The sequence below is a fragment of the Octopus bimaculoides genome, chromosome 14 (assembly GCF_001194135.2).
Source record: "Octopus bimaculoides isolate UCB-OBI-ISO-001 chromosome 14, ASM119413v2, whole genome shotgun sequence".
NCBI lineage: Eukaryota > Metazoa > Mollusca > Cephalopoda > Octopoda > Octopodidae > Octopus > Octopus bimaculoides.
In genome coordinates, this window is record NC_068994.1 from 5,594,075 (window position 1) to 5,606,963 (window position 12,889).

At 35.6% G+C, this 12,889-nt stretch overlaps 1 protein-coding gene across 1 annotated transcript in view; it reads right to left on the reverse strand.

Annotated features, from left to right (window-relative positions):
* Nucleotides 1–432: 432 nt before the first annotated feature.
* LOC106876630 (growth hormone secretagogue receptor type 1) overlaps nt 433–12,889 on the reverse strand; it is a 34,582-nt gene continuing 22,125 nt past the window's right edge. The window contains exons 2-4 of the mRNA XM_014925244.2: nt 5,528–5,960; nt 1,957–2,390; nt 433–999 (exon numbers count right to left, since the gene is read on the reverse strand). Coding sequence (XP_014780730.1) covers nt 436–999; nt 1,957–2,390; nt 5,528–5,927 — 1,398 coding nt within the window. The 5' untranslated portion in view covers nt 5,928–5,960 and the 3' untranslated portion in view covers nt 433–435. The remainder of the gene's footprint in view (nt 1,000–1,956; nt 2,391–5,527; nt 5,961–12,889) is intronic.

The following is a 12,889-nucleotide window of genomic DNA, read 5'->3' on the forward strand; positions in this document are numbered from 1 at the left end:
ATATATATATATATATATATATATATATATGTAGATATATATATTTATATATTTATGTATATGTAGATATATATATTTATATATTTATGTATATGTGTATATATATATATATATATGTGTGTGTGTGAATGTATATGTATATATATATGTATATATATATGTATATGTATGTATGTATGCATATATATATATATATATATATATATATATATATATGTATGTAGATATATATATTTATATATTTATGTATATGTATATATATATATATGTGTGTGTGTATGTGTGTATATGTATATATATATGTGTGTGTGAATGTATATGTATATATATGTATATGTATGTATGTATGCATATATATATATATATATATATATATATATATATATATATATATATATATATATATATATATATTATTGAAAAGGAGGTAACATCTCACAGTATCGTGGATGACATCTTGGAACGTTCCGTGTCATAAAACGAATTACTATCCTCCGTATAATGATAATGGCAGCCACCTTGATAAGCTATGGTGCTACTAGCAGTAAGACCTGTAGTAATACTACCACTGCCCTGCCCGACACTAGTGCCACCGACACCCCCAGCACCGCCACCAATCTCACCACCTCCAATGCGATGCCCACCCTTGGCGCAACCACCGCAAGCTTTGTCCTGGTTCGTGCCACAAAGCCCCTTTTTTCCGATCCGTCCCAAACGATTTGTGTTGGAGCTCATATACTGGTCTCTGCTCCGACACCTGCGGAGCACTGACATGGAAGCTGCTCGGAATTTGGTGGAAATCAGGTTATAGATGATAGGGTTACAGGCACTGTTGAAGTATGTTAGCAGTCGAACCGTATGCAGGATGTTGAGGTACGACACGAACGGCAAAGACTTATGTTGTTCATAAGGAGCGTAGATCTTCCACAGAATCAGGATCCGCAATGGCACCAGGCAGAGAAAGAACATGGTAACCACGGTGGCCAGTATGTAGACGACCTGCAAAAGAGTTTAAAATAGATGTATAAACCTTGAAATTATCATTCTCACTCCCACCACCACCATTCGTTTTCGTCGTCCTCGTCATCGTCATCATCATTATTCCTATCAAACAATTTATAAAGTTATAGAAGTGATTTTAAATTCTCAAACGCAGGGCAATGCTAATAATATAGCCTGAACAGGATACGATACCCCTATTTTGCAGAAAAACGTGTAGGCGGCCAGCTATGAGACACGAACTCACACCTCCGTGATAACGCGTCACGGTGTTCTAGACCGATTAAGCTAAACTGCCCCACCACAATTTTTTTTGAAAACTTGAGATGTATAGAAATCTCGCTTTATGAGACGCTATCATACGTTATATTCAAATTACGATGAACGTAAACAAACAAACGAAGTTTGCATTTAGAAGCGTTGAGATGTCTTAGAAAGTTAAAGAAATGATTTTAAATTCTCAAACGCAGGATAATGCTAATAATATGGCCTGAACAGGATAAGCTATCCCTATTTTGCAGAAAAAAGTGTAGGCGGCCTATTCAGAATAGATAAGCATGTTAGGAGGAAGAAAAAAAAAAGGTATTAGTCTTATGGATTGGGGTAGTCTAAAGGATTGGGCTTCTAGTAGCTGTCGTATAGCACAGAAATACGAATTAATTCGGTCTTCCGTATAACATTCTACATGTCATTGGCAAAGCAGTCTCAAAGATAGCTTTCTTTATTCTGTTTTTGCAAAATTAGAGACAATTTACTATTTGCTAAGTTAGTTAAAAAAGAATTTCCCGAATTAGTTGAATAGATGTTCTCTTGATAATGAAATGTTTACAATTAACAATTTCACTAATGTCACACAGAAAATGGAATATAAATTTAGCAATTGCTTTTACCTGTGAGATATAAAATAAGTAAAAATCAAAGAAAGTTAATCAAAGTCTTGGTCAAAGACCAATATACCTGCTTCCGTGACTTCATCGAAGCACAATTCTTTCTAGTGTCGGCTGCTCCCTGAAGAGTCTGACTGAGCAAGGTGCAGATGATTCGTAGATAGAGAATAATCAGCAGGAAAAGTGGGAGAATAAAGAACAGCAAAAGAATCACCCATAGATAGATATGCTGCCATATCAAATGGATGTCATTAATGCAGATATATCCTTCACTGCCATCATGGAATGACGATTCTTTCAGCTCTGAAGTCAGCAGGAAAGGAAAACACACTAAGGCAGCCAATAACCATATTGCCAAAATCACTTTTGTGACCCGGGAGCCGCTGAACATGCTGTAGTTTAATAATGGATGACAGATTGCAAAATATCGCTCCAAGCTGATGGCTATGATAGTTAAGATGGTTGTACTGGTGCTCAGGTTTTCCAGGAAGTACACAAACCTGCCTGCAATATAAGACAAATAAAGACGTTGATAACATTGAATTATATGAGTAAATGTGTCCACGTATGAACATAAATGGATGTGCATATAACTCCCAGTGCTTGTAGTGAAGGGAATTTGTCTCGCCGCTACCGATGTAAACAAGCTTTGCATTTTGTACCAAAAGCCAATATGAGAGTTATGTATTGTTGTTAATTTCCATTTAGATACATCATAACACATACGTTATATAGATTTATTACAGATTTTGATGGCATATATCTTTAATAATTAATGATATACATCACCATACAAACACGCTATACGTCATTAAATATATAGTATCACATATTGTACACCAACCATGAATCCCTTGTCCTTTATTTTCAGACATTGCGTATGTAGTATATTGTAAAAAGTGAGTCTTTTCTTTATTTTTACAAATATGCAACTTGAAATTTTGACTGCTATTTCTACTAGGTCAGATAAACACAAAGCAGCAACCTCATTGATTGTGGTTTCGATTCCTGGAACTGGCAAACACTTGAGCCAAACACTTCATTTCACATTGTTCCAGTCCACTCAGCAGGCAAATATGAGTCATCCTGTGATGGACTGTCACAAACTTTAAAGATAGCTTCCAAAATTAAGTTACAAAGATTACTTTTGTTTTATTCTAAAATGACCAACTGCGTGGTTAATAATATTTCTCATCAAATCAAATATGTCGCTAGTCATGCGATGTATATTATATACAATGTCCACATCTCAGTCCTATACTGTAACGAGACGATGTCATTTTGCTCAGCAGTCACGAACATGACTTGAAATTCTGATGACGTGTCTCTTCCTCTCTCTCTATCTCTCTGTCTCTCTCTCTTTCTCACATACACACGCACGCACATGCGCGCGCGCGCGCAAACGCAAAACACACGCACAAACACACGCACACACACACACACACACACAAGCACACAGATATTTGTACAAGCATGCATGCATGTGTGGTGGAGAGTGAGAAAGCGCCTACGTTAGAGGAATTCACACCTATGAATCACAACTGATCTACAATCCTGATGGCAAGTACGAGAAAGAAGTGTTTGTAAAATACTGCTGTTGTGAAAAAAAATCGTTCGAAGTTTACCGCAAACGCTATCTTCTTTGGATGTAACATGCAGGACAAAAATGTTCAATTTTGATCTGCTTGCTAAATTTGCCGCTGGCAGTACTGAAGCGTTTCTAGGTTAGATCAGGAAAATCCTGTTATTGATACGCTGTAACCCAGTACTACATGTTTTATGGGTGGGTGGTCAGTAACCAAACCATTTCCCTAACCTGGCTTTCCAAGTGAGGAAGTGTTGTGCATGCTCTGCAGAACATAAAAAACAAGACCTATTGAAAGACGGACGAACTCTTTGTTAGCCAACGGCCATCTACTCTCGTGATGTCTCGCAAAACATCTTGCGTATGGTCTAGCAAACTATGCATCTGGTCTATATCAGATGTATACCGATATCAGTTGTATACACGCGTATATCATATATGTATCTAATGTATAATGTATGTATTTGAAATATATATATATATATTTAATGTATATACATATATGTATGTATTATTAACGATATAAGGTGTATACTATAATAGCATTTATAGTTTTAACTAATAACAGTTATCTAAGGTTCACTTTGCAATCGATGATAATCATGTTTCTCAATCTCAAGAAATTATCTCCCTTCGAACGTTTACAGTTTTTCTTTTTAAATAACAGCGACAAGGTAAGGTAATGTTATAATGCTACTGTTATTTAGCCCTAGGAAACACCATTTCTTGTTAGACTAGACACATTTTCTGTGTCCTTATGTTTTCAAAGTCGAAACAAGCACTTCCACCCAGCAAAGCCAGCATCCAGAGACTAGTTTCAGAGACTTTTCCTTTCAATCCCTCGGAGTTGATAAAATAAGCACCAGTTGAGCACAAGGTTCCATGCGATCGACTAGCCCCTTCCCTCAAATTCCAAGCTTTGTGCCTACAGCAGAAATGAGCATTATTATTATCATCATCATCATTATTGTTGTTGTGATTTGTTCGTTTTGTTTTATTGCCGTTGTTATTATTATTGTTTAGTTGTTTTATTTTTATTGCTTCCCTTTTGTGGATTACCGAGCGCAGTTCTGTGGGTTATTTGCATGTAGAGTGTATTGTTTTAGTTCTGTATTTTCTATTACATTGAAAGTACTCGATGTAATATGCATGCACTTCCTAATCAAGCTATTTGCAGTGTGTCGTGTATATTTTTAATTTCTCGAGTGTTTTTGTTATATATTTGTCTGCATGCTTTAGTAATTCCCAGTGCAATTTTCATTATTGGAATTACATTGTCAATTCTATAGTCATCTTCATTTCCATACCTTTTATATTTAGATTTCTATATTTCAATATGGACAATACATTATCATCGATTCAGAATGCTACTTCGATTTGAAGGCATTTTCTTTTCTGGTGCTCGTTGACAACAACGTTCGACTGATCTACCATAATCTCCCTGTCTGTGTAGATTGGCATATCCTACGTGAAGAGTCTTCTTGTCGTCCCTTTACCATGGCATTCTGTAACCCTTTTGTTTAAGCTTTACTTTTAGGTTTTTCCTAATGAGTCGTTTCACCATTCTTCTTAAAATTATCTTTATAACTTCAGTTTTGTATCTGTTAAAGTCTCATTGAGAATAATCTAACTTGAACATATTAATAAGACAGAATATTGATACCTATTGCCTAATATTTACTTCTTTCTATGTTATTTACTTATTACTTTTTACATTTGTGTTAAGTGTTTTATCTCATCATTCCTTCCCGACCATTTCTTCATTTGTGCGCGTCATAGTCTGTTTTCATCCTTAAGTATTTATACGTTTGCTCTAACTTTTGTCTGCTGTTTCTTTATCTCTGAACTGGATATTTTTTGTAGATGAAATAAGTACCAGTGAAACACTGGAGTCAATGTAATCGACTAGTCCCCTCCCGCAAAATTTCAGGCCTTGTGCCAATAGCAGAAAGGATTATTATTATTATTATTATTATTATTATTATTATTATTATTATTATTATTATTATTATCACCATCATCATTACCATCACTATTACGTAGGTTAACTACTTACACATGAATTCTCCCAATGTCCACTTTTCTTCTTGGTAAAAATCCAGAACGGCGGCCGGTTGGCAAACAAGTAGATAGATTAGGTCGGTGAAACTGAGGTTGATTAGACAGAAGTTGGTGTGTGTACGCATCTCCTTCACGCTGAGTACAATAAATATAACGAATATATTACCGCTGACACCAAGAGAAAATATGATCCCGTTCAGTAAACCAACGTAGAGTTTGATATAAAGAGGTGTTACTAACGGTGTAATGGTGTATGATTGTTGTTCAGTGCAGTTGGCTGTCGTATAACCGCTGTCGTTGTTGGAACAAGATATCAGGGTCCTCTCTGGCATTGTTACGTTTTCGCTGGCAGGAATGGCAGCCATTGAGGTTTCGTAAGTTATGAACGATTCCATATTAACGTTATCAACACTGAATCCACTATGAACCTGTTGAAGAGATGAAGGGGAAAAAAGACTACGTTAGTTGATACGAAAGAAAATAGGGAAGTTAATTCGTTTTTATAAATCTTGAAGCAAAAGTTATATCTAACAATTGTCTTGGGAGTTTGGGTGATACGAGCAACCAAACATTATTTCAAGCAAATAACAGCAACATCTGCAGCCCGGCGTGCTAACGATTCTGCCAGCTCGTTGCGCTAAGGTTTAACAGATATTATCGATCGAATCGATATTTATTAATTATTTTTATAATTTGGATTACTGTCTGCTTTTGTAATGTCATTGAAAAAGAATGAGTAATACTTCTTTACAAGTAGATATGAGTTCGTGTCTATATGTAGTATGTATGTGTGTGCACGCACACATACATATGTGTGCTGCACACACACACACACACACACACACACACACACACACACACACACACACAAATACTTAAAAAACAATGACTACTACAAAACTAATCTCGTTGACTTCTCTGAAGAATTTCCTTAAATTGTGATTTTTCCCACATTTTTTTAAAACATGAATTTACAAAATGTGTGTGAACGTGTGGGTGCACGTGCACGTGTGTGTGGACGTGTTTCTGTCTGTCTCTATATGGAGCGGTGGGAAATGGAATATATATAAATAAACCCACTTACAAACACACAAAGCACTTACAAGCACACACACGCAAAGCACACACACAGAGATAAAACACAAAAACGCGCGCGCGCGCGCACACAAATATACAAAATACACATTCATACATTCATCTGACATATACGCTTATATACGTCTTCCGACTTAGGAACACATTTTGCTTTCGTGAATAAGAACTCCCAGCAGTTTTCATTTGCTCATTTTAGAAGGAAGTCTTTTGAGATGAAGACAAGAAGAAAAACATTCTGGAATTTATGAACGTGTAAGCATGTTGGACAATCTTCAGCTATATTTTACTTGGTCTCTTGTGGACAGACGGCTTCCCGTTCAATTGTGTGTGTTTTGTTGAATGCCTAATTACGAGCGAAAATAGAACATTCCTGTTGTGCACAATGTATATTAGACAATGATAGATGATTCACTGGGATATGTAGCCAAATGAATACACACATGTACACATATACACGCACTCACATCTCTTGTCTCTGCCTCTGTGAGATAGATAGATAGATAGATAGATAGATAGATAGATAGATAGATAGATAGATAGATAGATAGATAGATAGATAGATAAACAGCCATATATGTATGTATACGTGTGTATATATATATATATATGTGTGTGTGTGTGTGTGTGTGTGTGTGTGTGTGTGTGTGTGTGTGTGTGTGTGTGTACGTACGTACAAGTGTGTATAAAAGTGTGTTAGTTTTCATAAGGTTGTTTGTTTCTGAAAAATGCACGTGCATTGTGTATGTGGTTTGTTGAATGCTATAAAGACCCTATACAAAAAGTCGTACGTATATATTTCATTAGTCAGAAGCTTAAGCGGTTAAATTTAAAACAGCAGTGTAATAATATATAATTACAATTAGGTTTTATTAGGTAACAAGATAAATGTTTGAAAATTCATAAGCGCAATTGTCACACATGCAACGAACGATGTCTTCCTCATTTTATTTATTTTAATGTAAAACGTTTTATTTCCCTGGTTTCTGTCTCATATGTTAGAAAGACACTAAAGGAAACAAAACGGATATCCTTGATGATTAAATGAATGTTTTGTTTCATTCTTTATTATATAACTATCTTTCTGGTTATAATAAGCTCATTATGTGGCAAATAAGCTGTATTAACCAGTTGTGTTTTGGTCAAATAAATAATCTTGGGAGTGTTTGAATATTTCAACAATTCTAAACTTTTGTTTAAAATTGTAAAAGAAGTAGCTGTGACTTACAATTCGAAAAAGGTTCTTCTGTAATTCAAGTTGCTTTGTAACCCCATTGTGTAATCCACAGTTGTTATAAGAAGTAAAGATCAGAATTTCTGACACTATTAACATAGTAGAATTGTCTATTGTAATGAATCTGTTGATTTTACGATTATCAATGTTACGCGATTTTCTACACCAGATATATTTGAAGACTTAACTAGCGTGCTACATTTGTAAGAACCTGAATATATATATATATATATATACATATCCTGTGACGAAATTTTTTAATGAACTTTCAATCGACCCTCGTATATATGACAATTTGTTTCACTATCATCAGCAAGAGGGACCTTAACATGACAGACAAATACTGCAAAGTCTTTGGCGAAACTCATTTTATATCTCACTTTAAATCAATATCCATTAAATATCTTAAATTAACTGCAGTCCACAGAGCAAAGATGATTTACGGTGTTTACGAAGTTTAAATTATAAGGAGGAGTATATTGTATAATCATATAATATATACCATACATTATTTCGTCTCCCATACCATATACTATTTCGTCCCCCTATTTTAGCGTTTGTGAGTATTAGTATTGTTCTCAATGTAATGTATTCCATCGATACGACCACTATCTTTCAGTAAGTTATTGTAACAATGAGTAGCACAGTTAAAGGATCACCGCTAAGGATAAGCTTTGTAAAATCTTTCTAATGTTATTTACTAAAGATAAGGCTGTAAGTTGGCAGAATCGTTAGAACGCCGGATGAAATGCTTAACAGCATTTCGTCCGTCTTTATGTTCTGAGTTCAAACTCCGTCGAGGACGACTTTGCCTTTCATCCTTTTGGGGTCGATAAATTAACTACCACTCCCCCAACCCCCAAAATTCCTGGTCTTGTGCCAAAATTTAAAACTACTATAACTTACTACGTATGAAGAAGCGAGCTAGCAGGATCCATACCGCGTCGGCTAAAATGCTCAACATCATTTTTTCCGACTCCACGTTGAGTTCAAATATCGCCGAGGTCGACTCTGCCGTTTATCCTTTCAGTCTCGATAAAATAACCACCAGTCGATTTACCCCAACCCAGAAATTGCTGGCCTTGACCCAAAATTTGAAACCAACATTATTTACTAAGTGTTTTAGGATTATTGTGTAATGGCTTCAAGTTACATTGGTATGCTGCAATACATTGTTAGGTTTATTACAAGAGATATAACTTCAGGCTAGTATCTATGCTTTGAGTTATAGCTAGAAACATAAAAACATTTGAGCTTGCATCTTCTATGATTTATAAACTTGACTCGTTAAATATGTTGGTGAACTTCTTAACAACATTAATAATAGCCTCTGAGATCAAGGTGCACGCCGAGGTTTCTATCTACAGAGCTTATATCACTGACACACTGCATTATCACATCAAGTTTCGGAACGACATGTCTAAACAAGTGCGGCATCTTAGAGACTTCCACTTATGCAGTTTGAGATACATCCGGGATCATCCTGTTCACTGACCAAGCTACTAAAAATGAATTTCTGACACGTATCCAGGCACTCTTCTTGCTCTAAAAATGTACAGGAGACAAAAGCAAAATGCTGTTGTATGGATTTAATTTGAAATCAAAACTGAATTGTCATTTTGTCGCTTCTACTGACTATGCGAACAATGCGCAATCAACAAAATGTTTGAAAAATTATTTGTGCTAAGTGAATAGTAACCAGTGTTAATGATATAATGTACAGCCCAAGCCATGAGATGTATCGATAGTATACAGACTGTTATTAATAATACATAGACTGTATCTCTAATTTTGATGGATTTTGCGAATGATTCAAATGAAGGGAAACAAACAAGCACGGACCTCGCATTTATCCACAAAACCAATTGAACACAAGCCATTTTTAATAAAGAATTTATAGAAACGGAAGCAAACAAGCCATTTTTGTATAAACTAGAAAAACAGAAAATTAACAACAAAATTTCCCCAATTTCCCAAATATACTACAAACTTTAGGCTTTGCTTTAATTTCAGAAACATCTGTTTTCATAAAAGAATCTGAATCAACATGAGCGAACGATACAAGAATGGAACGCCAGAAGAAGACGCTAGTGTTTGAACAATCTGAAAAAGTTATAAAGGCAAGACTCCTTAACCAAATGCATCTGTGGAAATTATTCCCAAACGAGAGTCAAAGGTGGAGTATATTTAATAGCCAAAGCTATGCCAGATCAAGTTCCATTTGCAGCAAAATATCGAGATTAAAAGGTCATTGCTGCTGTACATCGTGTGGTGTCTTTGTATGTAATACAAATATATATATATGTGAGTATGTACGTACGTACGTATGTATGTATGTATGTATGTATGGTAATACATTTGTTATTTTAAATGTCGAAATTGCCGCAATGTAGTAATTTTAAACGAAAATATATAAATGTATATATAAGCTGAAACAATGTCAATAACAAATTTATTTTTATTCAGTTTGACAACGGTACAGATTCCTTTTTTTTTTCTATCAGAAACTTTCTACAGCGTTAAAGCAGAACAAATTTAGTTATAGGCATAGGCATTTGTATGGAGATATTTTCTCTCATACTTCCATGAAAGTTCTCTTAAACAACTGGAGCCGCCAATAAACCGAACCTAATCAAGGTGAACGCAGAATGATCGAACCGTCCGTTAATCATTCGTTATTTGTCCGTGTATTATTGGCCTATAGATAACTGTCGAACATTTAGTATTACGTGGTAGGGCAGACCCGGTTATCAAGCGAATCACCTTCACCTTTTTTTATGGAAGACTTGGTCGACTTTCTCTCTCCCTGTCAGCCAAACTGAAGGAAATCGTGAAGAGTACGTACTTTAAAAAAATATGAAAGCTGAGCTTGTCCTCTCAGGCCAACACCTAATAAACTACTTCAAGCCTCACTTGAGGTGTAAGGAAAGGTTTATAATGGAAATGGCGCTACTCTACAGTAAATTTTATGTCAAGTGTACAATTAATTTGATATATAATATACTATAACTATATGGATGGCTGTAGACTGGCAGTAAGCACCAAAAGGTATCTGCTTTTGTGTCAAAGTAATCCGGTATTGTGTGTGGAATACCCTCAATCTTCCTTTGTTGTCTTTCCTCTTTCGTTACTCCTTTCTACTTCTTATTTTGTTGTACCCTACTGTGTATTGTCTATTTATTAATATGCTTATACTGTATACGTATTATCTATTTATTAATAAGCTTATACTGTAGTTCTTTATCTCACTTCTTCACTTGAGGCAAATATCCCATTGTTTCTTGCTTGTTGTTCTCCTTTGCATTTTGCCTTTCTCATGACCCCTCCCCACCAATGCCTTGGACCCTTGTAGCCAACAAAAAAGAAAAAGAAATCATCAATATTATTATTAAACTAATAGAAAACTAGACAAACATATAGGATGGAAATTTGATGCATGAGGACATGCATGTTTTTAACCAGAATAGAAACAGATTTTTTTTATTAAATCTAGCTTATCCACCAAACTTAGTCAAATAAGGATTCGGTGGCTATTTAAAGAAATATACACTTTGTAAATTGATCGTTTTATCTCTCTTTCTCCTTCTCTTTTTCTTTCTCTCTCCCTTACTCTCTCTCTCTCTCTCTCTTTCTCTCTTTCTCTCTGTTTCCCACTATGAGAGAGACTTTCTTTGATTGGCCTGCGGTAATATGCTAATAGTATAGGTTAAGGTCTTTCACAAGTGAAACACTCCTGATGAATAACTCACACGGCTGCCTCAGGCTAAGCTGAAATAGCTATTTCACACATCAGTCTTATTTTAATTACACTGTCAAATCTGAAGAAGAAAATTCCATTTCACTTCGTCGTCGTCGATCTCAATCTTCTTCAGTCAGTCACTCTCATGCAATTGTTATATTCGTTTGAATTTCATGGTAGTCGTTGCTGGGTGTTTTGGGTTTCGGTAAACAGAAATGAAATGACAAGTTCTTTATCATTCAAATTCCACCGAAGTAAATTGTAACATTCATCCCTCCAGCGTCGATAGAATAAAGTACCAGTTAAATACTGGAGTTGATGGTATCGAACTAGTTCGTCCCCACCCCTCAAAACCTCGAAATTTTACTGGCCTTTTACTAAGTCAGAAATCATCCCCCTCATCCGACGCCCCTGCGGCAAACAAAAACTCGTCGTCATCATCATCATCATCATCTTTATTATAAGACGGTGGGGTGCCAGAATCGTTAGAGCGTCATAAAACATGCTTTGTCGCATTCGTCCCGGCTCTTTACCTTCTGAGTTCAAATCGTAACGAAGCCAAATTTACTATTCATCCCTCCAGAGATAAAATAAATTGACAGCTTAGTGTTGAGGTTGATATTATTGACTAATCCCCTCCCCATAAAACTGCAGGCCTTCTGGCTAAATCCAAATAAAGGGTGACGAAGTAGCAGAATTGCTACTGCACCGGATAAATTGCCAAGATATCGCTAATAAGTCCCCTATTACTAAAGCCTTAAGTGAATTATAAAAATACAATTGCATATAAGACATTGTTGACAGTTGGTTCAATTGAGGTATTACTTGTGAGTTCATAGTGTTTTATTTCAGTGAATTATTGTACTGCAGAATATATCTATAGATTTTAGCCTCTATTGTGTATAATAGCTACATGTAAAAACCCTTGTCTTTATATGTATTATCTTTGTGAACAGAAAAATTGGGATCAAAGTTTTAATCTTCTGCTGGGGCTTCATCAGCAAGTGACAACTCTGAAGAACACAGGATAATATATTTCTACCAGACTTTTGTTAAAAGTACAGGCCAGTCAGAGGACATCACTGCCTAACTATTTTTCTGGGGTAAAATGTGAATCTGCCCGAGAACTACGTTAAGGGTACACGTGTCTGTGTAGTACTCAGAGACTTGTCCGTTAATTTCACGAGCAGGCTGCTGTTCCATTGATCGGATCAACTGGAATCCTCGTCGTCGTAACCGACGGAGTGCCATGATATATATATGTGTGTGTGTGTGTGTGTGTGTGTGTGTGT